Here is a 27000-nt window from a genome sequence, read left to right on the forward strand (position 1 = left end):
ATCGCGGTCCAGTGCCTTGCTCACGATGTGTGAGCTACAGATACTACAATCTTGGCAGTAACCCTTGTCACACTGTATGATGTAAGATTTAATTAAGACTTTTTGCTGCAGAAGAATCAAGTATGTCGCAAAGATCCGACAGAGATATCAGTCCAACGCTAAAAGAAAATTAAGCGTTGAAGCGCTAATTATTATATCTGGACCATAAATAACAAGGGAAGAGGAGGAGGAATAGGACACAGTAGTGGACGACTCATGACTGGCAGCAGCAGTGACGCTGCTCGACTTTCCCAGAAAGTTTCTGACCCTGACTGATGTTTGTTGTAGGTTATCTTTGGTTGTGAGAGAGCTGAATCATCTGTGACACTGAACAACCACAATTAAACGCCCATTTTTTTTTATTACAACAAAAATGAACCCAGTTTCAGAGTACACACTGCAGGAGGACAGCTGCTTTTCCTAAAATAAGTCAGTCAACACAAGGACAAAAACACCTCAACACATTTAATTTTCCCTAAACAAACAACATAGACTTTATTAGACTGTCATTTTGTGTTATGTAGCTTTTGTTTGACTGGTTTATTAAGGCCAAACAAGCGACAAGTTTATTAGGAAGTGATGAATGAGTGGAAGGCAATAACTATATTTTAAATCGCTTTTATTACATGAGAAGTTTGTAGTCAGTTCAGCAAAATCTGAGTAAGCTTTCTGGAATTGTGTCACCATATGACAGACCGGTTTAAAGTTTATTTTGGGGGGAAAAAAAGCCCTCAGGAATAAATGACTGCTCTGGGAACCTTTCCACAGAAAAGAAGACAGACTTAATTTACTCATAAAAACTATTTATATAACTGCAAAAACTCACATTTGTGAACTCAGAGGCAGATACCTTGCAAACGTTTGAAGCCACAGAAATTCCTTGTAATGACCACAGTGTTTTGTTTTTTTTATTTTAGCAAAAACAAGAGGCACTGAGTTGCCTAGCATCTCATGGAAAAGTCTACAAATGTGTTGTTTAATGAACAATCGCCTCTTTGTGAAGCCTTTTAAATGAGTTTTTTCACCAAAACGGACACAAATTAGCATCCGATCTTTCTCTCATCCCGTAAATTTCTTACTTAAACAAAAGGCAAAAAAGTTAAGGCAAGAAAAGTGCAGATTTCCCTTTATGCCTGTCTGGCTCAAGTATTTGGTAAGTGTTTGGGTCTTTAGGTGTTGCCATGACAGTCAGAAACAAACGGGAAGTACTTTACATGTAAATGTCCCGACTACAGTTGAACCCATGAGTTAATGATGACGAACAATGGATTTCGTTGTTGGTACAGTTGTATTTCTCAGTTTAACATCCGTTTTTCACTCTTTTCTTTCCTTTTTTGTATCATTTGTCAGACAGAAGCTGTTATGTCCAGAATAAGCAGGGGTGGGGGGGAGAGTTTCTGGGTGGCACATTAAAAACCATTTAACTGACAAGTCTGCAAGATTTTATGTCCAGAAGCTGCTGGTGGAATGTGAGGGAGTGTTGCTGTTGTCAAAACAGTGATTGAACTGTTTGGGAGTTACTAAGCTGATTTTGATGACCAGCAGGACAAAAATAGGAAAAAAAACTCAGCAAAGATGTGAAAAAAAAATCCTCTTTAGTGTATGTCTCCTTCTTTGTCTGCTTCATGAAGCTCACCCACATGTTGATGGTTAATTTGGTCCCCTATAAACAGTATTTTGTGTCCTGACTTGCATTTGCATGACCACAAACACCCGTGTTTCTCAGAAGTTGCCGCCAAACCGACAACAATTTGGTTTTAGGTTAAACAGAAGAGTCACTGGTTTGAGTTGGCAGTTGGTGTGTGATGACAGAACGTGGCATAGATGTGACCTAATGAACCATAAATGCACACAGAAAGACAAAATCATGTGCTGTGAAATGAGATAAAACTGAGAACTGTGTGGCAGCTCATCACCCCCATGCTTGTATCAACACGGTCGTTTAATGTCAACCTTTTAGTCTTTGCTAAAATCACTGAAAGACTTAAAAAACGAAACAAAAAGCAGCCACATGTAAAGATATCAGATTAATGTTTATAATTTAAGCTCAAGGAAGGGAAACAATGGTATGTTGAAACGTAGATTAGATTGTGTTCATGTTTCAGAAGATTCACCAACCGGTAAAATGCTCCAAAGGAAACTGAAGGTTTCAAGGTTTCCAGGGGTTGAGCCATAACTGACCTTCAGCTGGTGAGAGAACCAGAAGCTGTGAAACGCTTTGACTGGGTGTCAGATTTCTTTGCCTGTGCTTCCGCCTGGTGGTGTTTGAGGGGAAATAAATGCATGAGATTAAATGTGCAGGCCAAATGTTCTCAACTTGTTATTTAACGGAGCAAGAACTCGAACCAACTTAGAGAATAGAGAAAAACAACAACAAAAAACAACTTATTAAGTCCTGGTTTGGAGGCTAAAATGCTCTTTCCCCTCCAGTTTATGTACATGACCAAAACATTTCACATGCTGACCATGTAAACAGCAACCCTTACAGCCATCAGGATGGATGGGAGATAACAGGATCACAAGATAAACAGACCAACAACAATGATTTTTAGGCTTGAAACTTTGCACCTTTTCTGTTTTAAATTGGAAAAAACTCCTTCAATAGAAGCAAAGAATCTATGAGAATCAGAAAAGAAGTTCAGTTGCCTTTGAGTCATTTAGTTAGGATTATAATTACTGAGAATCTACACCAACATACACTTTTAAGTGAACCATGCAGCCATTAAAGGCAGTAGTATAGATCTAAAAGGGAGATACATGCATATTATGCTGAATCCAGTCAATTAAGTTACGCACCACCAGAAGCCACTTCAGCAGCTCTGAGAACTCAGGTGTAATGTCTCCCCCTTCTGAGAAGCTGTTTACCTTTGAGAACAAATTCTGAGAAAACCTCAAATGTTATGATCTCAGAGATAAAGACACAGCAATGCACATGGTGTCCCCTCAAAATTATCTGCAGAGAGAGTTGTAAGTTTGATACAATGAGCATGAAGCACTCAAACTGCTCAAACCAACACCCAACAAGAAAACCTACTGATCAGAGACAAAAGCAGAAGAGTTTTTCCTCTTTATTTTAGAGCCGCTGCCTCCTGCTTGCCCTCAAGGTCATACTCTGGTTGCTTTCAATCAGTCGATTTGATTTCCTCCCGGGTTGGACAGAGCTCCTCTTCATCGTCACTGAACACAACTGTGCCTTAGAGATGAGACGAAGAAAGGCAGATTAATCATTTAAAAATCCAGGCTAATAAACTAATACCTCTACCTCTAGGTCCTTCTCAATAAATAATATCTCTAATCTTGAACTGAACTCAAGATGGTGAAGCACAGTAGTTCAACAGCTTCTTAGCTAATTCAGATTATTTTTGTATTATTTAAAGGACTTTTTTTATTTATAGCATGGTAATTATTCAGCATGCTGTAAGACCTGAGTGTGAATTACATTAAGCTGAATGTAACTGGACCTAATTAGGCATAACAGCAGGAGTATTAATCAGCTAATAGATTACTTAATTTTGTTCCTGAGTTTCAAACAAACAGAAACATCTGTTCATGTTTCCATTAGACTGGGAGGAACATTTTCCCCTCCACAGCTTTAAAAAAAAAAAACTCAGTTTTTCTGCCTGTGAAGAGACAAGTTGGATTAACATCACATCCAGCTCTGAGAGTTACTTCTTGTTGTGAGCCGTTCTTTTCTGTTGTTTTTTAGCTCCTTCACGTAAACTCCTTCCAGCAGATTGTAAACCTGTGAAAGAAGAGAACAAAGGCAATGAGATACATATCTGAATATTGGAACATGTCAAAGTCTAAGTTTTTAATCTTAGTAAGATGATAAAAATAACAACTCTTGACTGGTCTTTAAAGACTGTTTTGGGTTTGGGAGGACCCAAAGTCAGCACCTTCTCTTTGTCCTGGCTGCTGATCTCCTGGTCACTGGTTGTTTCCTGTAATTCCTCTAGCTGGACGCTGATGTTCCTCAGTTTGTCCACGCTGGTCAAAAAGGACGATCCCTGAACAAAAGTACAGATTACAGATTTTTCTATTCTGATATGCCATTTAATTAAAAACAACTCTATAACAAAGTACAGGGTGGACAAACCTTGGACAGAGGAGAAAGCTGTGAAGCAACTTTTCAAAGTTAAAACACGACTAGTTTTAAATTAACGTACAAAGCAATTTTTTAATATTTAACTGATTTTTTTATGTGAAGTGATGAAGGTGGCTGCAACGCTTCAGTGACAGAAGACCTTTTGATAAATACTGCCCACATTAATTTAATATGTACTTATGAAGCACTCCATTCACCACAGAAGTCGGATCTGATAACAATGTCACACCCAACTTAACTGTGTTCCAGTTAGCTAACTATTATTAGCAACATAAGTTGATAACATCTTTTTCTCCATTCTATGCAACAACATGTTTCCTAATAGAGGTAGGACACTACTTTGTGTGCAATGGATTTAATGAAATACAAACCAGTAGAAATTGGTTAGGGACCTCTGGTTTTCCAGTGGATTTTTTTGACTTGGAACATGGAAACAGATGCACCTTCATTAAAACATCATCACTATAAGTGTACCTCAAGGCAACAGCTACGGAACTTTTCATAAGAACTTTCTGAGTTGTTTGAGCCAAGCTCAGTCAAAAAGACTGTAGTTTGAATGTCTACACAAGCTAATATTATTTTAGGTACCAATCACTATATACCACTGGATATTACACAGTCTGTATAGGATCTGGGTATCCGAGTTTGGAGTTTAAATGTTTAAATGTTTGTAGGGAGTGGTGACTTGAAGTATGAAAACAACTGAACATAATACGACATTCAGAGATTTTAACTGGTCCAAACCTCCACAGGCTTGCAGTTCATTTGAAAGTAAAGGTTGTTGATGCCCTGCTCAATGGTCTCCAACAGATCCTGAGTCTGCTTCAGATCGGCCCGCAGTTGTCGAACATGGTCCACCTCCTGATTCAGCTTCGTCAGTTTTTCTTCTTTCAGTTTGTTAAACCTTAAAACAAACAGGGATGCAGGTTGGACACATTTTCAGACCAGCTACAAAAGATCTGCTGTTATCTCGAATAGTTTCTTTTCAGCTCAAGTAGATGATTTTATTGAGAACTGAGTTCCAACAAAGAGCTGATCTAAGGCCCGGTTAACAGCGATATGTCACCCGTTACATCATGCAGCAGCTAAAACTAAATAATTACGCTGCTGTTCAAAGGAAGCAAGTTATATGGGATGTTTTTTTACCATCATGGTGTAAAAAAAAAAAAAACTACAAGTGACAGTTTTTTTCATGGCATTAAAACTATTGTTATTACAGTACAAATGTATGAAATATTACTATCACAAATGGCTGCAATAAACTAAAGCTTTTTATAATCCAGCCAGAAACATATCACTTAAAGACTGATTGACATTCAATAACATATGGACTGAGATGAATGTGTAGCTTTAATATCCTACCTTGTAATTCCAGGGTTCTCTGTGTACTTGAGTTCAACGTAACGACGCTCCAAATCAGCCAGCATCTCAGCCTTCTTCCTGTTATCTTCCTCGTAATAAGTTTTCTCTGAGAGGAGCTGCTCCTTCGTAATTTGCTGTGACGACACATCATATGACAACACTTCCTTTAACTAACTTCTGCTAAGATTTTATGTCTGAAAATTAAACATTAAACCTACACAGATATGTAGCCATGGAAGCAAATATTTTACCAGGATTATTAGGGGATGCTTTGGGTTTTGTTGTATTGGGCAGTCAGTATCTTATCTGCAGTAGACAACAGTCAGAGTATTCTCAGTTTAAAAGAATCAGGGAGAAACTGTCAAGGGGGCATTAAGCTATCAGCTAGTTAGGCTGGGGATTTTACCAGAGTGGCTCTTAACCATCTAAAGCAGGGTTCTCCAATCCTGGTCCTCGAGGGCCACTATCCTGCATGTTTTCCTTGTTTCCCTGCTCCAACACACCTGATTCAGAGGTTAAATCACCTCTTCATGTTCTGCAGAAGCCTGTTAATCACCCATTGATGCAAATCGGGTGTGTTGGAGCAGAGGAACAAGTAAAACATGCAGGATGGTGGCCCTCGAGGACCAGGATTGGAGACCACTGACAATACAGACTGACCATGGCACAGATTGGCTTATAAGTTGTTCTCCCACAGTGCTGATTGGATCAGTTTTTTTCTCTTTCTGAAACAAAACAGTCATTGTTTCATTTAAAAGATAAGTCAGTCAGCTCCAGGTACAATGATCAGGATCCAAGCGAACACAGGGCTGCACAGAAAGGAGTCATTTTTATTCCAAATACTTCTTAACTGAGTAAAACTACTCATAAGTCACAGACAAGTACAAACCTGGTTCTTATAATGTCAAAGACAGTTACTTCAGTGGTGTCAGTGACTTTAGTTCCACTAAATGTGAAGTGAATTAATTACCTGGACCTCAGCGAAGTCCAGAGCTACCCTATGAGCCTCCATGTCCTCCAGAAGTTCCATGTCCCATTCAGTGGTGTCACTCTGTTCATCAGCTGTGGCAAAGAAAACACACCGGAGCTTCAAGTACTTCAATGTGCCACAAGTTTCTGTTTACAGAGTCATAAAAGGAACTTTTTCAAGTGAATTTGTCTTCAGTTTAACTTTGATTATTGTCCTGACGACTGAGACTCTGCAACATGGCCTGACTTTGTCTTCTGTGACACATGTTGGCAGTCTAATCATGTTAAATAGGTTTTATAGTTTTGATAAATCTTCTTTCCAAGCTTCTGAGACACCTGATGTGTTGCTGTATCACCCCCTACCAGAGCTTTGTGTTACTTCAGTGGTCGCAGCTAACAGCTCGTCTTCCTCGTCATTCTCCTGATTTGAGCAATAAAAGGTGAGAAACAAGAAATTAATTACAATCAGTGATTTCTTCACACGATGTCTCCATCGATCATTCTTACCTCCTCTTTCAGCCAGATCTGACCAGACATTTCAAACAGCTTTTTCAGCTCCAGCCTTTCTGTATTCAGGTCGTAAAGCTCATCGTTCATTTCTCTTTTCTCTCCCCAGACCTTCCATTCAGTCTGAGTCATTTGATCCTGATAGAGAGATCAAATAAAATCACATAAAAATCTGAAAGATTTATCAGCTTTCGGATTTGTTATCAAGGAGTTTTTAAACCTCTTCATATGTATTTTTCTACTATTCGGCTAAAAAAAGAATGTAAACCGAGCCTGTAGAGCTCTTTAAAAATAATTTTAAGGATTTTAAATGAAAGAAAAAGCTTTCTTGTCAAATAAATCCAAGTTCGGCTTATTTTGTAACATTTTGTACCAGATTCACCTAATTTAAGAAAAAAATACTGGACTCATGAATGCTCAAGAAAAGACAATTGATGTAATAAGGTGCTAAAATCATAGGAAATTACATGCAGATGACCTAAAAGTCAGTCAAATGTTATTATGTAGAGTTGAAAATAAAAATAAACAGCCTGAAATGTTCGTTTTGTTGCTTTTAGAAATGTACTTTGTGATTTAGTCCTTACCGCTGAGCTGTTGGCAGCAGACAGTGTGCACCTGAGCATTTGCTTTGCCTTTTCCACTTTTGCCTGCCCGAGGTCAACATCCATTTCCTTTTGGTCCAGAACATTTTTCATATCGAAGAGTTCCTGGAATAAAGAAGATGACTAAGGGAATATTCTTTTCCAAAAAAAAAAAGCACACCAAATTTAAATTTGCTCACATATTTTAAATTACTTTCCAATATTAGAAATGAAAAGTCAATGAAGGTAATTGTGAATCTACAATGTTTTAGATATATTAGATACTCTTCTTGTTATTTTTATTTCAGTTTTGTTATTATTTTTACAGGAGCAAACATTACATCCTCCTGCTTTCTGGTTGACATGTCTTACAGCTCACCTGCTTCAGGTGCTCGCAGAGGAGATTATAAGAAATCTCTATGTTTTTAGCACCGTCAATCTTAATTTTCATCTTCTCTAGGTTGCTCTCCAGCTGGCGAATTTGTTGAAGCTGCAAAATAAAGCAGAGCATTGGCATCCTTAGAATGGGAAGTGGCAACAAGCTATGAAAAGAGTCTTGTAGATGCATGGTTAAAAATGAAAAATAAATATATAAAATTGCTTTTGCATCTGCACCACCCATAGATATTACAGTGACTCCAGGGAAACATGAACGAGCATGACAAGAGGCTGAGACTTCACACTGGAAATAAACACTTGATAAGGTGCAGCAACTAAAATACAGTTTGCAGTCTGCCACTGTTTGTGTGTGCTTTGTTGCTAAATTAAAAATTTGCCCAAGAGTTTGTATTATGATGAAAACAGCCAACTACATGTAAAGAAGAGTTTTCAGATTGTTCTGCTGCCCCCAAGAGACCACAACAACTAATTACATCCTGCTGCTGTTTTCAGGCTTGTTGGGAGTTGTTGTTCCATCAGAGTTAATGTCCATTCCAGCAGGCTTACGTGCATCGCTGTTGCTTTGCTCTTTTCCTCTGCAGAATGACATTTTATCACTTTCAATAACTTTTCCAGCCTGTCTTCTTTTTCCTTCACTGCAGATGTTCTGCAGTTGTGCTCATTGATCAGGACACGTCTTCTGTGTTTCTGTTGGTCCATCCTTTGCTGAATGAGGAGGGAGGAACAAAGAAAATATGTTAAACATAAATGTTTCATTTTGCAAACTGTGAACAGAAAATTTAAAGTGTATATAGCCAGAAATATGTAGTGTTAGTATCTTTTCTTATTTCATTCCAGGGACTTACTTCCAGAGAGAGTCCACGCTTCATCAGCTGCTTCATTGTGAGCTCCTTTGCTGCTTTGTCTGCTTTTTAAATGAAACATTTATAAAATAACTTTGCAGTTCTGCTCACTTCTGGACTGAGACGCTACGTTTTGGTAACTTTAGCACTGTTAGTTTCCAGAATAACATTTAATTTATGTATAAACAGTTTTAAAGATGTGCCTTGGAATGCTGTTTTTCTAAATTAAAAACTGTTTCTTTAGCTAAACTGTGGTCAATTGAAAAGCTAACATAAGTAAAAATAACTTGTTCTCATTTGACACAGATTTAAAATAAACTGTTTATTTCCTACATGCTAACTGGCTAAGCTAAGTTTGTGAAGAACCAACCTGAAGTCCTGATTTGATTTGGACTCGTAGTGGTTTCATCTGTCATTTTTCCAGAGGAGTTAAAATGTTTCTTATTAAAAACTAACTACTGGACAGGCTAACTGCTTCCAGTCAAGAACAGAATCCTTCAATGTTTAAAGTGTTTTGGTTTTTATAATTTAAAATCATTCTGTTTCTCTTCCTTGGTTACTGTTGCTATGCTCCCCTGCTGCTGTCACATCAGCATTTCGGATTTCTTTTATTTATTAACCTTTTTGACATTAGGTATTTGAAACAAGAGCTTCTCATTGAACTGATAACTATTATTTCTAAAAAAATTACAAGTTTCTGCTTCATTGTTAACTTTGGCTAACTAGCTTGGCTAACATTATCAACTTAGTTGAAATGTTTCCTCTTGAATTTAGTTTTGAACAAAGTTTCTTTGGACTCATTTCAAATAAAGAATGTGCCAAAAGTTTAATTATATTCTGATAAATCTCCACCTGTACAGAACGTGGATTAAATAAAAGCCTTTTGCAAAGGCATGGGTCTTTGTTTTTAGTAAGTTTTCAAAACTGGTGTTCCTTGAAGGATTGCTTGCTAAAGTTTTTTATTTCCCACCTGAGATGATAACCAATTCATGAGAATCTGTAATTATTTTGGTGCTGAATTGATTTATTGTGAGGATCTGGGTGTTTTTGTTTATTGTTCATATGGGTTTTTGGTGGTTCTTTGAGTTTATTTATTTATTGGATTTGTTCTTTTCTTGATTATTATGTTTTCTTTTGAGATCTTTGTTTGTGTTTTACTCTCAGTTTAGATTTTTAGCCCTTTGTGTTTCTGTATGTTATTATTAGAGTTATTCCAGTGTATTCCTCGTGCTTCCCAGTGTCATCTCCATTTTGCCCTCAGTCTGTTCCTCAGTGATTTTTCACGTCAGCCTGCCGCTCCCAACTACACCTGTCTCCAGTTTGTAATCACTCACCTGTTCCCACTTCCTCGTCAGCTCAGCCTTTAGATTCAGTCTGTGGTCGTTGCCTCGTTGGTCAAGCATTGTTACAGTTTTATGCAGTTTGGGTGTCCCTGTTAGTTAAGTTAATAGTTACTAGACGCCATGTTTTATCTGGCTTCCTGTAGTCTTTAGCTCACTGGACAAATGTTTCTGTGGCAGGATCTTCCAAAATATTTGGATATGACACATTTCCAGTCTTGCTCGACTGTTGTTTCAGTTTCCTGTCATTTTTCCATGATGACTGAGCAATGAAGCCTTCGGACAGCCTTTTTCCGGCTTTTGTTTTCACTGTGTGCATCACAAGATTTATTTGTTCAACCGGGCTTTTTTTTTCTTCTTTAAATTATTACTCATCAGCAGAGGCGTTTAAGGTTGTTGTTATAAGGAGCCCTGACAAAATGCAGAACAGGTCTGAAGTTATTGAGTTTGAACCCATATATTTGTCCTGAGTTCATAGTTTTACTTTTAGTCTTTAGATCATTATTAAGACACATTTTAATTTTACTCAAACAACGTTATAAGAATTCAAAGCGAGTACAGTTCAAGAGAAAGTTATGGCTGTGCAGTTGCAAAAAAGGAAAGGCTAAACCCTAAAAATGTATTTCTACAGCCCTTAATACCTGCTTATTTTAAGGTTGATTCCTTAGCATGAAGGGTTCTCAGTAAATATGTACACTTGCTTTTAAAAATGCTAAGGTTTTTCTTTTAAAACTTAATTTCTTTAACGTTTTGAAAGACTGTATTTATAGAGGTACATTATCTAGAAGCCCATTGTTGTATTTTATAGGAACCACAGCTGGTGTGCAACAATCAATCAGAAATTCACTAATGAGTTTAATTTTATGGCACAAGGAATATCACTCATCAAATTCTGGATACACACACAGGAGGGAAGTTTTAATGGTCTGCTCTGACCTTCCAAGTTTATCATTTTTTGCCCACTAGGGGGCAGGAGAAAACTCCAAATCAAACCTCTTGGGTTTAATTGATCTAAAAATTGTCTGAACAAAATATGACAGTTTGTGCTTTCCATCCTGTTGTTCCTGTGGGGAAACATAACTCAATGATTTGTCCAAGACTGGCACAAAAACAGGTACCTGGAAACAGCAAAGTGTAACAGAGAGGACTGTTCATGTGTGAGCAGTCCAGCAGATTTTTACTATGTGCCAGTGAAGGGCATCAACAAGCAGTTTTTTAATCATCAGAAACTACGATGTGGGAGATGCCTTTGAGGAGCATCATCTATGACATCAGCTGCATCTGTTTCTGGGCTTCTTTTGTCTCCGTACATTGCAATCCTTTCTCTTTCTCTTTCTCCATATTTGGAGTTTGCTGATCTTCTCAAGTCATTTTTATCCCTTTGCTCCCTCTTTTCCTCCCTATTAAAGTCCCATCCAGAAATCTGTTTTTAATCTTAATCACTGATCCAGACTGAGAGACATTTCTGCCAAGCCTCTCTTAAACAGTGCCAAGTATTTTTGTGATCTGACATTTTTGAATTTAGAACAGGTTTTTATACATTTAACCTACAAGTATTTTTCTGTATAATATTTTTAATCCGAAACCTTTTGGACATTTTGGACCTTTGGACTTTGGGCCAGTCTGTAAACTTTGTCTTTCTCTGTATTTCCCAGATGTAAAGCAAGCGATGTTAGCAGGGCTGAGTTGATTAGGAGTTAATTTTGTGGCATGTAAAGCAGGAGGGGGGCTCGTTGTAAACACTGTCTGAGGCCTGAGCTCATGTCTGAAATGTTGCCTGAGAGAAATTTGTATTACAGAAGAAGGAAAACTGGGAGGTCAACTTGGGTGGTGGGTGCACAGGGTGGACGGAGTTGAAGCAAACATGTACCTTTGACAAACATGCTAAGGCCTACCTGTACAGATGAAGATACATTTCTTGGTGCTCTTCCACAATAATAATGAATAAAAAACCCTCAACAGTTTTGACTGGCCAAAGGTTTTGTCTCATCAGGTTTAACAACATGTATTTTGGGGAATTCCTGTCTGAGTTTTTTGTTTTTCTGCCAACAGTGGAGCCCTCCTGGGTCTTCTTCCATGAAGCCCATTACAATTCAGAATATGATGAATAGTGGGATCAGAAAGTGGCGTAATTTGGAGCTCAGCTTGAGTGGTTTTAGATGTTTTTCTTGCTTCTTTTTCTACCATCCATCCTACCTTTCTGGTCACCCTGGGGTTGCATTTCTTTTTGCGTCCAGGTCCTGGGAGGTTGGCTACAGCCAGACGAACCTCACACTATTTTAATAATATTGTCAGCTGTGTTCAGAGGGACATGAAGCTGCTTGGAGACGGTCTTGTAGTCTTTACCTTTAACATGAACATCTATATTCTTCTCTTTGAGTTCCTAGACAGCTCTAGTCTTTGTTTTCTCTGCTCCATGTTCAGTTTGGTGCTCACAACAATCCCAAACTATCCAGTTTCTTCCCTTTAAATCAGCAGATTAAAAGCTTGAAGTCATCTGTGTCATCACTCATAGAGCACAGAGTATGGAGAAAGAAGCAAAAGTCCTCATCCAAATTGAGCTAATGGTCTTATTAAACAACTTTCTCAAAAATGGCACACTAAAATGAAAGAACACTGCATTAGCTAAAATTAAACCTCTACATTTTTGCAGGAAACTGTTTGTTTAGTTTGTTTTCTCAAATGAATAACATCTATATGAACACACACAGAGCACTGACTGTGTTTATGCTGATGACTGTCACAGCTGATAAGGTACAAAATAGTCATAATTATTTGACAAAACATCACTTCAAAGTTGACTAAACTATCCCTTTGGGGCTACCAACAAATCTGTCCAAAGTACTGTATCATATTTTTGTAAAATAAACACCAAATAATTTATTTTTAACATTTTTGTTTACTGGTATCACATACTAAAGGCATGCAGATCTACATTAGACAATTACTTGTTTCAAAGAGCTGTAACACTTATCTGCAGGTTTTAGTTGGACAAGAGGAAAGAAAAGCAGGAGTGACAGAGGGAGAAATGAAAACAAACACAGAGGTAAGAGGCATTACAAAGTTATGAGAAGGAGGAGGGGAGCTTTTGGAGGACCATCAAGAATTTGCCTTTTAAGGGGTACAGTCTCACTCTCCCAAGCCTCGTGAGCTCCTGAGTAGCAGCCAAAACACTAAAGAGGGAAGAAATAAACAACAGCAAAGAGCCCGTGAAGAATAATTTGAGTAATACGTGAGTTTAAAAACAAACACAGGGTAACCTTTTGACTTTAAACAAGAATGCATCTAGCTTCTTACAAGATTACACACTTTTTTTTTTCTTTCCAGGTGTGGATTCTCCAACAAAGAGACCACTACAGCTTAAACAAGGGCTCAGTTTGTCCAGCGCTCAGTCCACTCTGAATCACTGCTTTGCTCAGCATCCTAACATCGGCTGCTGCTGCTGCTGTCGGAGCTTTTCTTACTTGTTTTCTGCACAACAATGTGTTGTTCCTGCGGGGGCTAAGGAGTATCTGCCTGTTTCTGGGAGCAGGAAACAGAGGGGAGCTGAGGAGGAGAGATGGGTGGAGGGGTGAGAACAGAGAGGTAATTGTATATGTAAGAGTGAGGCAACCGAGGCTGAGGGGTAGAAGCAGGAGGAGAGGGAGAGAGAGGGAAGGGAGAGACGTGCTCCTGGGATGGGAGGACTGAGAAAGGAGGCAGAAAGCAGAAGAAAGAGGTGGAAAAGACAAGGAGAGCTCAAGATTTGATGTTCGAAAGAGGGAACAGGGATGTAGAGAGAAGGTAAAGTAAGTGACTGGCCAAGAAAGTTGCGTGTGAGAAAGGAAAAGGAAGAAAAACAAGGAACCTACATGTGACTGCAGCAGGACTGGGCAGGAGGTGCTTTTAACGAGCGTGTTTTTGCAAAAGAGAAGGGCAGAGAGTATCCTTCTTTCTGTCCCCCGTAGAAGAGCTGAACGAGAGCCAAGAAAAGGGGAAGGGCCTCCGTCTCCTCCTCTCCAGCTGACAAAAACAGCTGCCCAGGAGCGTGCTCAGAGAGAGGACAGAGGTGTGGAGGACTCTCACGCAGAGAGAGTCCTGGACCCCCAGTCTACCTATATGGGTTGCGTCCTGAGCTCGGACTGGTGTGGGGAAGGAGAGGTGCAACCGGTGCCGGTGGTCCGAAGCTCGTCTCTAAAGAGAAGGAGTCTGGAGAGGAGTGAGAGCGGCAGGATGAGGCTGACTAAGGTCAGTGTGCATGTGGCGTCCATGTGTGCCTGATGGAACCGTGTTTAAACAGGTTTATGTTGGATTCTGGTTCAAACGCAGATCAACAGTCTGTAAACTCTCCAACACTTTGGTCCACTTCATTAAGCTTTTCATTTATTATTAACAGTTTTAAATGTTGTGTTCAGAGGCAGAATGCTTCGTAGCATAAGACAGATATTTATAATTTCTTTAAACCCAATGAAAAATCTCAGTTTCACTTTGAAGGAATGCATGTTGCTGCACAAAAGTTACATCACCCCTAATTTCTTTGTGACTAATTACTTTGTTTTCAAGAAGCTGAACTTATAATCTTTTAAAGAAGCCTTGACATAGACTTTCAGGCTTTTTGAAGGTCTTTCAAAGGTTTTATTAAGACTTTTGGCTGCTTTCTTCCTCATGTTTTAGTCCTTAAACGCATGGCAGTGACTGCTTAAAAAATAAGGAAGATAACAAAGAGGCTGTTTTTGTCTTACTTTTATTTGCCTATTAAAAATATTTTTAACCAACAAATATTGATGTCACATTTGTCTGACTGTTTTAGTTTAGTTAGTCTGTGTTGGACACAAAAAAAGTTGGGGGCCATTGATCAGAGCTGATAGCTCTTTTGGAATCACCTTGTTGGTGCTTAGAGACTGTTTTCTGTCTGTCAAACTGTGTTTTCTTTGGTATATTTCACAGATTCGACTTAAGGAATGGAAAGAAATCGTGTCTTTTAGACATACTGTCTGTTATGTGTTGACACAGCACTGGTTCATCCCTTGAGTTTGCCTTAAATTCCTGAATGAGTCAGAGTTAAGAGGCTCTGAACCATTCCTCTAAAAATGGGCAGGTACTAAAAGCAGCCAAACCCCAAAAAGAAACTTTGAAAGGCAGCCTAATAATGTTTATCAAGACCATTTGAAAGCATTAAAAGGCTGCCCTGATTAACACATGAATACAGTATTTATTGTCGGTGAAATTTGGTTGCTGGTTGTCATATTTTGGCCGACACTTGAAGCTAAGAGCATATCCTGAATGTCTTGAATTTCAAATAGTTTACCACTTGGTGGTTGTGTGATGGATGATGTTATGGTCTTTGGGTTTGTGGTGTTGCGGTGAAATATATAAATCTGTATTAGGCTATGTTAGTTTCAGTTTAAAAGTTTCATGTTTTGTGTTCCTGTTGTGTTTCTGCTCTCCTTTCAACCCTGGTCCTAATTTAGTTTTTCATCATAGCTGATTTGTTTTCAGTGAATTCTTTCTCTGTGTATAAAAACACTCTCTGGTTTTCAGCTGTTTCTTCTTTCTTTTTCTTGTCATCGTAGTTGTGGTTATGTCAGCATCAGTTGTGCGTCATCTGTGCTAGACTTGTTTTGCGTTTAGATTGTTGTTTCATTCTTATTCTCTGCTTTAGTATCACTCTTGGTTTGTCTTCTTTCAGTAAATTAGCTTATTTTCATCCAGCTGCCTCCGGTGCCTTCAGTTTCAGCCATATTCTGGGAGAAATGCATTTGTAGCCTCTTTTTTAAAAAGTAATCAGTTTCCTAATAAAATACAAGGAAGAGAATAAAACAAAAGAAAAAAGTCAGTTTGAAGTTTGGTTTAACTCTTATGAATGGGCAGATTTGAGGAGAGGAAAACAGTTTATGTTGGATTCTTTCACCAAGGAGTGTGTTAGTGTGTGTCATTTCTTTGTTTTAAGAGATGATGTGGCGAATCGAGGCATCTCCAGGCTGAAGCCACCTCTGTGCGGCTACAATAGTCCTGTTGTCATGGTGTCGGTGCTGCCTGGGAGTCACCGTTATGTAAACACAGGCAGGCGGGCTGCTTGGACCGAGAGATCTTAGAAAAAAACTGACCTCTGACCAACTGTTTACATCATGTTGTGGCTTTTTTTTTCATCAGGTTTGCGAACATTCTGTTCGTAGAAATGTGTGTGTGTGGTAGGGGGTGCATGTGTGTGTTTGTGTGTGTGGGTGGGTGTGTGAGAGCATGCCTGGTCCCAGTGGTTCTGTATCACATGCAGAGCAGCGTGGGAATGCGGAGTTTTCTGGACCACGTCATCCTGCGGTGACTGACCCCCGACTTTAAGGGTGTGGGAACCAGTTGGGTCCCAATAATCCCGAGCAGGAGGAGATGGTGTTTTTTTTTTCTATTTATGGTCTTCTTTTAATGAACCTGGTTTTCATCATCATCATGTGTGTGTTTGTGTGCTGTTTGTTAGCAGAATATCTCAGAAAGAGCTTGTGGACACCAATATTTTATTTTATTTTTTAAGGTTTGACCAAACTAACTAGATCTCCATCATTTCTCAACATAAGATAAATCTAAAAGTCTGGCATTAAAGGCGGCGGGTGATATGCATTCCTTCAAAGAACGCTAGGCCTTTAATTCTTAATGGTTTGCAATAATGTGTATGAAATATACTGTGATAAGTATATTAATAACTCAAAAAGGGTTGTTTCTTCTGGCCTAAGCCAAGAAAACAAGTGAGCATTTTTCAGCGTGATTACATAAGAAGTTGATGTTTTTCCAGTAAAAGGAGAAAAAGATGTTTCACGTGGAACACTGAGAGCATATTTGTGTTAATGGAGCTGCGGCTCAAACATTCGCCTCAGAAAAAAAATTAAAATGATTAATGATTCTGTGAGCATTAGTATGTTAAAGCTGATTACTGAATTCTTTGCAACTTTCCATGTGCAGCTGGAGAGGAGCTGAGCGTCAATAAACAACTTTGTACAAATGGATTGTGAATGTGAGCAGCTCCTGGCACTGAGAGACAATAGTTCAGATGTTCTTCGTTTTTTTTAAAACAAAAAAAAGCCCCAAAGCTCTGCTTGATTCAAGAATCAGGTGGAACACGTCTGCACAGCTAACAAAAGGAATTAAACAGCTGCTTTGGGATTTTCTGATATTGATTGGACTGTTTTAAAGCTGTAATCTGTGCATGAAGATACATTTAATTCACTCTGATGCACCCACGTTGTAGGTCTGGCTGACAGTCTTTACCAGACATGCCTGCAACTTAAACATCAATTTAGTTGGTGAAACGGATGGTTTCTCAACAGCACTTAGAGAGTTTTAGGTCAGTTTTTAACATGTCAGCACCTTCTGGTTGGACTAACATGGATTTGACTATAAATATCCATGGCGTCCAGATGAAACCTAATAACTTTATTGGTTCTCCAACTTCTCCTACAGCAGCACATAAAAATTTGAGCTTTTGAATTTACACTGATTTTGGTCTGAAGCAATAAGCCCACCACTTTGGTTCTAGATGACGTATTTTAATGCATTTCAAAAAGCATCTTAAATCAAACTTTAATTTAATTTTATTGTTATTAAAACTAGTGTTTTTGCTGTTGACAGGTCAGATAATCAGTGTACAGGTAGCATATCAAACGTTTGAACATGACATTTGAGTTCATCATCATGTTTACTTCATTGTTTTCACACTTCGGGTCTGTAAAGTCCATAGACTTTTACTAGTGTGAAGTTTGAAGACTTCTGTGGTCTGAGAACCCAAATAGTTTGATTTCATCATCACATGGTCTCTTGTAAACAAACGAGTGGAGGTCTCTTGTAGTTTAGGGCTACTTTGATCCCAATCTGAATTAGTATAACGGCTACGGCTGCTACCAAACCTGCATCTGGTCAAATAAAATTGAGTTCATTCTTCCATTAGGCTTCCTGTTTGAGGTGTGCAAATATGGTGGAAAGTCATTTTTGAGTTAGAGGTTACATTTAGGCCTCAGGTGTTAATTGAGTTTAGGTTAGGTTTATGCATGCACTGGTAATGGTTAAGTTTAAGGTAAGAGTCAGGTCTACGCTACAGGAATGAATCAAAGTCAATACAATGCCCTGAAAGAACAGAAACGCGTGTGTGTGTGAGTGTGTTCTACTGACTTTTAAACTATATAGAGACTTGGAGTGGAAACTGCAGTTTTAGATGTATTTCTCTTGCGTCCCTGTAATTTGTTTTTTAGAGAAAACTTCAGTTGACCAATCTAGAGGCCTTGAGCCACAAGCATCCACTACACACACATATACACACCCAACCCAGGAAGGAACAGTGACCAGTCAGAGGTAAATATAGACACACATCCCATCCCCTATGTCCTGCAAAGAACAGACAGAGATGTGACCCTCAAACTCCTTTTATGTTGGAAAAAAAGGAGATAAATTCTTATTTAAAGACCCAGCCTGAGGGACAGCTGTTAAAGACTGGATTCCTGCGGCTTAAAAACAAAGATATGTCCCAAACTCTGAGGTGGATTTGAGGAACGCTGCATGTTATGTGTAGTGGTCACACAGATGAAAGCAGATCAAGGGAGAAGAGGAAAGACAAAAACCCATTTCCTCCCTCAGTGAGTCTCCAACAAATCCTCAACGACGCCTTGAAGAGAAACACCTCCCTGCAAACCAGAATGTTTTCCTCTCTTACACACAAAAATGTTGGGTTCAGTGTTTGGTCGAGTTGTGAACATTTCTGCAGGGACTAAGCAGCGCCAGCTCGCAAAGAAAAGCCAGCATAATAAATGTGAGCATGTGCTCGGTTGGTATCGCCCACAACCATAAGACAATTATGTTTTTGCTCTGTTGGTTGTTGTTGTTGTTGTTGTGTTAGCAAAATATCTCATGAACCACCAGAGGAATTTTAATGCTAACATTGTTGCTGAGAGCTATTCACATCACATACTCCAAGTGCTACTCATTGCGCAGGACCTGTTCCTAAAACTAGCATTAGTTCTTGGAGTCAATCCTGTTTGTCTGTTAGCAAAATATCTCACGAATCACCGGACAGATTTTTATGAATCATTCAGAAATTAATAACTGAATGTAAATCTACAGTTGATCAACCTTTGGAGTAGATCCAATCCAAGATGGCCCCCACAACTTTGACAACATTAATCAACAAAAAAATGTCTAAAACTCCGTAAACTTTACAGATATTGAGCTAAAATTGATGTGGTAGTAGCTGAGAGTCATTCACAACACATACTCTGAAAACAGTTACAACTCCATCATTTCTCAACATAAAATGATCACAGTTTTCCTTCACGGAACGCTAGGCCTTTAATTCTTCAGTATCTCGCCCACTTTTCCCACTGATTTCTTTCTCTTCTTCTGCGCTTTCAACAGCTGGACCTTATCAGCCTTTGGCTTAATGATGTCTCACACAATCTGTCGTTGAGCTGCACAGCCCCCTTTTCCAGCCTCCCATTCCCCTCATTTCCTCTTGGCACGGGTTCTCACTCTGTGCACCTCTGTGTCACTTACCTCCAAGCTGCTCCAAGTTCTTTCCACTTCCTCAAGAGAGTAAATTTTGTTGTCTGGACGGGACCAAAATACACGTCAAGCAACAGAACGTGTTGGCTGGTCATGTGTTGACTAACACACATGAAATCAGTGTTTTTCATGGTTTATTCCAAATCATTGCTAACATTTACGTGTAGCCCTGAAAATGAATACACTATTTCACTACGACCCTTTTTTTCTTTTCCTCGTGTCTACCTTTGCTCTAAAATGACCCTCCCCCACTTTACCCACAACTTAACCCCCCATCCCAACACCAAGCAGCAACTTCCTGTCTCTTATGATCTCCCAGGTATTTTTGCAAGTCTACATTTTTCACCTCAAATTTATATCTCCTCCTTCTCAGCTTCCCTTTTCTTTCTGCTACCATTTAGGAAAAGTTAAATAAAACTCCTGCAAACAACCTCCCCGTCATTTCGCCCTCCAGAGCTGGAATTCTTGGAATATGAGCAAAACTGGACTGCATTACAGCGCGTGCTGTTTGGTGGGTGGAGGGTTGCTCCACATGTCATAACTCACAGTCACATTGTGCACTAACACACAGCGCAGCCTTCATACACAACTCTAACACATATGGAAGTGACTAAAGAGATCACGGCAGCAGACAGAAGTCTCAGACTGGAGAATATTATGAGCTTACAATTTAAGACAGGCAGCGCTGAAGGAATGCATGCATTTATGTGTACAGGCCATGACTGTGCACAGAATTTGCAGAATTGGTTAAATTGTGTTGAACTAGACAAAGTGAAACATTTGTTTTAAAGTTCACAGGTTCAAAAAAGGAAAGACTTTGGATTGTTGTAAACACTTTGCATCAACAGTGTCAAATAGCTTCATGTAAATAGTTTCCTGTATGCGCTTTAGTGCAGAGAATGTGAAGTTAAAAGCAGAAAAGGGTGATAAAAAGCAAAGAAATCATTCTCATATTTTGCATTTCCTATGTATTACCACTAGGTGTAGCTATTGACACAGTGTTTGAAGCCAGTATTGAGACCAGCTTGAGAAGCAGAGATTATCTTAGATGTTATCGATAAGACAAAAATAGAAAAAGAGCAGTCTGTAGGACATTTAGGATGTGATGGGTCGACATCCCAGGATCAGATGACCTCCTGTCATCTGTAACATAAATAAGCAGAGATGTACAAGAATATATAACTATTAAAATATTAATAATACTGACAACTATTTTATATCTGTTCCATTTGCAGCGTATTTGCTGTGGAGCCCAGAGTGCATTTATCCCAACTCATGTGCTTCTTGTTAACAGAAATGCAGGAGCCCCTGAGCAACATTATGCACATGATACGGGCCCCATAATTTAAAGGCCTCAGTGTGTGTGTGTTTGCACTTTTCTGCACAACAGCTTGTTTGTTTAAATGTTCAAATTCAAACATTGGTAAATACACGTAGGATGACCTCATCTCACCCAGGTCCCAAAACAAACTGAAGCTGTGGAGGTTTTCTGTGTGTGAAAGGTCATTTGGTAGCTAAAATGTATCATTTGTTCACTTTCAAAATGACTTTTTCTATAAGTTATTTAGTGAAGTTCGTTAATGAAACTAAAGTGTTTTATTTTTTTGTTCTTAAAGAGTAGTGTGGTTTATCACAACTAAAGCCTGGTAATTATATAAAACAGATGTGATGTGGATGGGCCAAAGAGTCAGATTTTAAGTTGAATGTTTTTATTCAAGCACTAGTGAGCCATTAATTGACATTATTAACAGCACAAATGATCAGTTAATACACATGTTGTTTTAGGTCATAAAATGTGGCTTTAAAAAAACTATGTTTTTGAAGTTATATTGAGAAAAAGTGCTTGTCAGATGTAAATAAGATACAAATATTTTTTTTTTTTAAATCTCATAACAGCAAAGTGATTAGGAACAAATTATCTGTAAATGGAATATAGTGCAGAAAAATATCAATAAGTAACAGTAAAAATTATTAAGAAAATATTACACAAGAAACTAAGAGTACAAAATATACAGAAAACAATAAATATAAATGTACAAAGTGTATTTCTGTATGAAAAACTGAAAATAAACAAAAATAATAGAGATGTGGAAAAGAATGCAAATCTTGTACTTACCAGTGAAAGTAAAATTATATATATATATATATATATATATATATATATATATATATATATATATATATATATATATATTTAATGTCAAACACATGTGGTAAAAAGAAAGAAAAAAGCTTTTGTGACTAATTTAAGTCTATTTAATGGTGGCTGTTCAGCCAATCAGAAGTTAGCGTCTTCACGCTCCCCTCCAGAAACCGACCAATCAGAGAGATGAATTCCCAGTAATCGAACCCCATGCGCCTCCAGCTGCTTGTAGCTCCGCCCCTCAGTCCCACAGCAGAGGGTGGACCGGGAGTAAAGAAAACAAGTTACCTCACTCGGTACCAGGACACGTTACTGTTCTCACAATGAGGCTTTAAACCGGAGGACATGCTCAGCGGGAAAATGAACAAGGTAAGCCCGGAAAACGAGCCACTCAGGTGGGGGAAGAAGGGGCTGGTTCTCAGCTGAGCGGCGCTAACAGTGCGCGTCTGGAAGCATGTGTAAATATGAGTTTTCATGCGTCTTTGCTGTGCAGTTGCGCACTTTCAGAGATCGGCTTTTTTCTGTTTATTCACCCTTTTTTTGTCCCAATATATCTTCCATTAAATGTCAGGCATTTGTAGGTGGTTTCCCAACATTAAATGAAGATATTTTTCCTGTGGTCGAGGGGAAACTTCTCGCTGCTTTCTGAGAACTCACCCCATGTGTCCCACTTCATTAAAGCTCTGAATAGAGTCATATGATACACTCAGGATTCCCACAGCTTTGGATATTAACTAAATGTTTTGTTAAACAAATCATGGCAAATACAGATTTTGTTGTATTTGGAAGTTTAGTTGCATGAAGCAGTGCAAGAAGTAAAAAGCTTGCTGTTACACTTTTTATTATTATTATTTTTCAGCTGTTTTAATGGGTTCAGATGATAACCTTAAGCAAAATACACGGTGAATTATGGCCTACCTCCATGAAATATGGACAATAATGTAATTGCATGTGTGCCAGTGCAGGTTTATCCCTCTGTTAGCAAAATATCTCATTAACCACTGGATGGATTTCAATGCAACTCTCAGGAAGTAGTCACTGGTTGTACATTTACTGCTGATTAAGTTTTGGAGTCAGCCCAATTTAAGATGGCCGCCACACCCAATTGATTTTAGGAAATATAAAATATGGCTGTAACTTAGTTTTACAGATGCTGAGCTAAACTTTGGCGTGACGGTACTAACAAGTTGCTCAATATATTTGTTTAAAACTTTGCCTTTGACTGCTGAAGTCAATCCTGTTTGTCTGTTAGCAAAATATCTGTTATATATTTGTGGTAGTAGCTGAGAGTCATCCCCAACACACACCCTGAGCGCTTTGCAGAGCGACAGGCCATATGCACTCCTTCAAGGAATGCTACTTAGAAAGAGGTAATAAAGTTTATTTGAAAACATGTCACTATCATGATCATAATATTGATTACAGTTATTTATATTTAAGGTTTTAAAGTTCCTTAGATTTCGGTGCTCAAATACAAATAAGTAGAGGGAGTGTGTTGTCTGTGGCTTGTCAGTAATAACAACTGTTTAAACTGCAGAAATGAGTTGACAGAAAATCGTAGCAGTTTCAAAATTGTGACTTTTGAAAACAAAGCGTACTTTAAAATCAGAAACAGCTCCATGCCTTGTGGTGAAAGAAACCATCTGAAAAGATTTCCTGGATCAGCTGAATGTGAATCCTTCTTTGTTTGTCGGACTTCGCTCTTTAATTAACCTTTTCATGATGGGATGGAGGAGAGAAGTCTGTGATTTGAATTTAATTCAACTATCCGTGTGTAGTTGGACTAAAGTGATTAGTGCCTCGTTAAAAAGTAAGCCTGAATTACATGAATGATTACAATTTGCTGCTTGATTGTGATGACAGGTTGTGAGTGCTCTTGCTGTGCGAACACTGTTCCCAGGAACTGGAAGACTGAAAGCTGCTGTGAACAGAAATCTGCTGAACACAGTCTTAAAGAACGTTTTCCTTCACGTCTGGATAACTACTGAAAAAGAAAATACAGTATTAAAAATAATTTTTTCTATCCCATCCCACATTTGAGTTCTTAAAAGAAGTAGAGTGCTGGTAATTCTGTCTATATAGTCACCATGATGTCACCCTTTGGTTCACCCACCACATTTTAGTCATCAGAATTTTTGGGGTTTTATTTGCTAACTGAGAATCCATGAATGTGTTCGTTCTCATACAGTTTTACAGCTGAGACTGATCCCCAGCATATACCCTGAGGGCTTACTGATCATGTAAAATCTGTCTGTCAGCAAAATATCTCATGAACCACTGGACTCATTTTAATAAAACTTTCAGAAAGTAATCACCACTAATCCCAAAAAACACAAAAATGGCTGTACGTCAGTCAGTTTTACAGATATTGAGCGAAAATTCCTTCCAGGACTGCTAGGTATTTAAGTTTAAATGTCTTCAGCAGTGAACCCAAGTCACCTGGCAGCCGTGCGTTTATTACCAAAACATAAAACACTTCTCAAACCTAGCTAAGTTAAAAAAAATTGCATTTTAGGTTCAGAATATTTACCATTCTTTCATAAATTGTATGCAAACATGTTGGCCCAGCTCTAAGGCCCTGTCTGTGGTGATTCAGCTGTTCGTGTAATGACAGCAGTGATCAGATCCTCTAACATTGAAGAGTTTGAACCCAGAGTTTGGAGTGAAATCGCACATGCACACTACGGACGTCTGCGGTCAACATTTTTCTGTGCTTGCGCGAGTAGATCAGCAGCAGTAATAGTCTGCGTTCATGCGCGTGTCATTAAAATACACAAATCCCTGTGACCTGGCATGGTAACTGCAGTGGATTCAACAGGCACAGGATTACTGTATAAACGTGCAACTTTTCCCTGAGCAGTTGTAGAAAATCTGTAACATTTCCAGGTGATTGTTCACATGCAAACAGAGCCTCAAACACACAGCTTTATTGAAGTAATTTCAAAAGGGAACAAATTTTTACAAATTAAACATTCGGTTGTATTGAATTAGACTTGATTTCAACTGTAAAATTATTAGGAAAATGGATAATTTTGTTTCCTCAGAAGTGTTGTTATTATAGCCATTCATGTTTTCTGTTTGGTCTGTTTTCTGTTTTATAGTGACAAGGAAAAAAAAGCACATTCAATTTACAGGCATAAAATATTGGTGCATGTTTTTTGTGTGACAATTTGCACATCACACAATAGCTGTGTGTATCCATGCATGTGAGCAGATGATTAATTGTCTACTTCGCATGCTGGCCAATTAGTGTTGTTGAGGAAATTAGCCTCGAAAGAACAACAAGATAACATTGTCCTGGCACTCCAACCTTTCCTGATCCTAGTTTGGTCATTTTGTTTTTCCTTCTGTGTGAACCAGATTCAGTGTAGATGAGCAGATGTCAGCTTTGATCAGATTGGAGAGCGTGTTTGTGATTAAAAACATCCAACTTTCTGGGAAAATCTGATCCGGAAACTCAAAGAAGTGTGTTGCCTTCGAACCTGGCCCTAATGGAGATTAAAAAAAAAAAAGTGGCTAAAATACAATACTACAGCTGTGTTCGGTGTACAGTCGCTATTCTATGTTTGTAATTACTGGGTGTAACTGAGAGGTCTGATGGCACACCGTGGTTGTGTTTACTTGGGACGCCCTCTGGTCCCTGCCAAGTCAGGAAGCTGAAACAGAGGCTGCTTCACGTTCCCATGTGCCCGATGCAGTTCCACCGGTTGGAAGCCGACACAAGCAGCTATTCACTCTCACCTGCTGCTTTCAAACTGCATGAATGAAAATGATTCCCTTTTAGTCCCGACAGGCGCTACTGCAGCTTTCCGTGTGTCGCAGGCTACACCCAGACCAGATCTGGTTCCGACAACAGTAAGCCATCACCTAATTATCACCCTGGATGGTGTCGGACTCTCGATGAGGCCTCATCGCTGCACAGGGGGGGAACATTTTGAATTGAATATGAATGCATACAGAACGGGGCATTTAGTGTTGCTGCAATAAGACGTTCTTGTGTGTGTTCGCTCCAGGAGTCCCACTGGAGAACGGAAGTGTATCACGGCCGCATGCTGACTTCACCTCGGGAACAGGCAGTCTCTGTTCCCTGCTCTTCCTGTCCCACCCTTTGGATAAATGCAAATGCACAGACACATTGATTAACACATGTTTATTAACACACATGCTGGCCTTGATGCCGACAAATGATGCAGGAACTCAGAAAGTTCATGCATCATAATATCCTCTCAGTGGAGGGTGGATTCAGAAGAACCAAACATAGCTGCTGGTGTGCCATTAAAAAAACTTATAAAACCAGATTCACTCAGTTTTATATCTTGTAGAAATAGGAACTTAAACAATTTGAAGTTGTGAAATTTAAGATTATATATTTACAGGATTTTATGATATTAAAATTTTCTGTTTGCATTGAACTGCCTAAAAATAGTACTGTCATTACTATGAAATTACAGTTCAGCTCACATTTTAACTAAAATGGGGGGGCCTCTTCAGGCACCTCGCAGTTTTAATTTTGATTTGATTACGGTTCAGAGGTCTGCAATCCGATTTATAAAGCAATTATGGAAACAAAATCTTGAGCGTATGATCTCTCAGACTTAAAATGAATAAAATATTTGGCTCTGGTACTGACAAATAAAACCGTTTTCATTCAAACAAGATTCTGAGAACAAAATGATCAAAAAATTCAAAATGCTGAGTACAGTGATATCAGATCTGGTGGCAATGGATGCCCAGTATGCATCATGTTAGAGCTATTTTATCCGCTTTCTTCAGTGTTTCCATGATTTTGTTTTTGGTTCTGTTAGAGTGCAGAAAGCGCAGTGATGATTAAATTCTATCACGGCTGCAAAGTGTGAAGTATAAAGCACACAAGCCCCAGTTTTCAACAGTTGACACAAATCCTTTGCAATCAAAGCTGCAACTGGCTTTATAATTCACTTCAGCTTTTCCAAGTTGAGTGAAAACTTTAGTGTCACTCACTTGATGGTCCTCTGTTTGCAGCACCAGCCACCAGCTGTTTTTTCTTCTTCCACCTCATTTCATCTTCTTGGAAGCTGAAGTACTTTTAAACACTGGCTTTCAACGCAGAAGGAGTCATGTCTCGGTCAGCCTTGTTCTCCCTCTGCAGCGTCCATGCCACAAACTGTCTGCGGGCTGCACTTCCGCACTTCAGAGTTCTGAATTTTGCATTCCTCAA

General features: G+C 38.8%; 2 protein-coding genes across 8 annotated transcripts in view; one reads left to right on the forward strand and one right to left on the reverse strand.

Annotated features, from left to right (window-relative positions):
* Nucleotides 1-380: 380 nt before the first annotated feature.
* Nucleotides 381-9297, reverse strand: LOC119617259 (GRIP and coiled-coil domain-containing protein 2-like). Of its 2 annotated transcripts, none has more exons than XM_037976835.1 (13): nucleotides 9175-9297; nucleotides 8808-8866; nucleotides 8509-8667; nucleotides 7943-8053; nucleotides 7567-7689; nucleotides 6983-7120; nucleotides 6839-6896; nucleotides 6477-6568; nucleotides 5507-5640; nucleotides 4889-5048; nucleotides 3936-4046; nucleotides 3709-3781; nucleotides 381-3232 (listed from the first exon to the last, which is right to left on the reverse strand). In XM_037976835.1, exons 1-13 carry the CDS (start codon nucleotides 9218-9220, stop codon nucleotides 3162-3164), a joined length of 1335 nt encoding a protein of 444 aa, XP_037832763.1. In that variant the 5' UTR covers nucleotides 9221-9297; the 3' UTR covers nucleotides 381-3161. The 2 variants fall into 2 exon arrangements, with proteins under 2 accessions (XP_037832763.1, XP_037832762.1); XM_037976834.1 differs by having other exon boundaries at nucleotides 8808-8869; nucleotides 9175-9295.
* Nucleotides 9298-13761: 4464 nt separating this feature from the next.
* The window catches only part of tns2a (tensin 2a), a 55176-nt gene continuing 41937 nt past the window's right edge, over nucleotides 13762-27000 (forward strand). For 4 of the 6 annotated variants that reach the window (XM_037977070.1, XM_037977071.1, XM_037977072.1 and 1 more), the window contains exon 1: nucleotides 13762-14371. In XM_037977070.1, the coding sequence (XP_037832998.1) occupies nucleotides 14243-14371 (129 nt within the window). In that variant the 5' untranslated portion in view covers nucleotides 13762-14242. Of the gene's footprint in view, nucleotides 14372-22044; nucleotides 22173-27000 lie in introns of those variants that run through there. The other 2 variants (XM_017411279.2, XM_017411278.3) reach the window with 2 other exon arrangements.

The sequence above is a fragment of the Kryptolebias marmoratus genome, linkage group LG8 (genome assembly GCF_001649575.2).
Source record: "Kryptolebias marmoratus isolate JLee-2015 linkage group LG8, ASM164957v2, whole genome shotgun sequence".
NCBI classification, from domain to species: domain Eukaryota; kingdom Metazoa; phylum Chordata; class Actinopteri; order Cyprinodontiformes; family Rivulidae; genus Kryptolebias; species Kryptolebias marmoratus.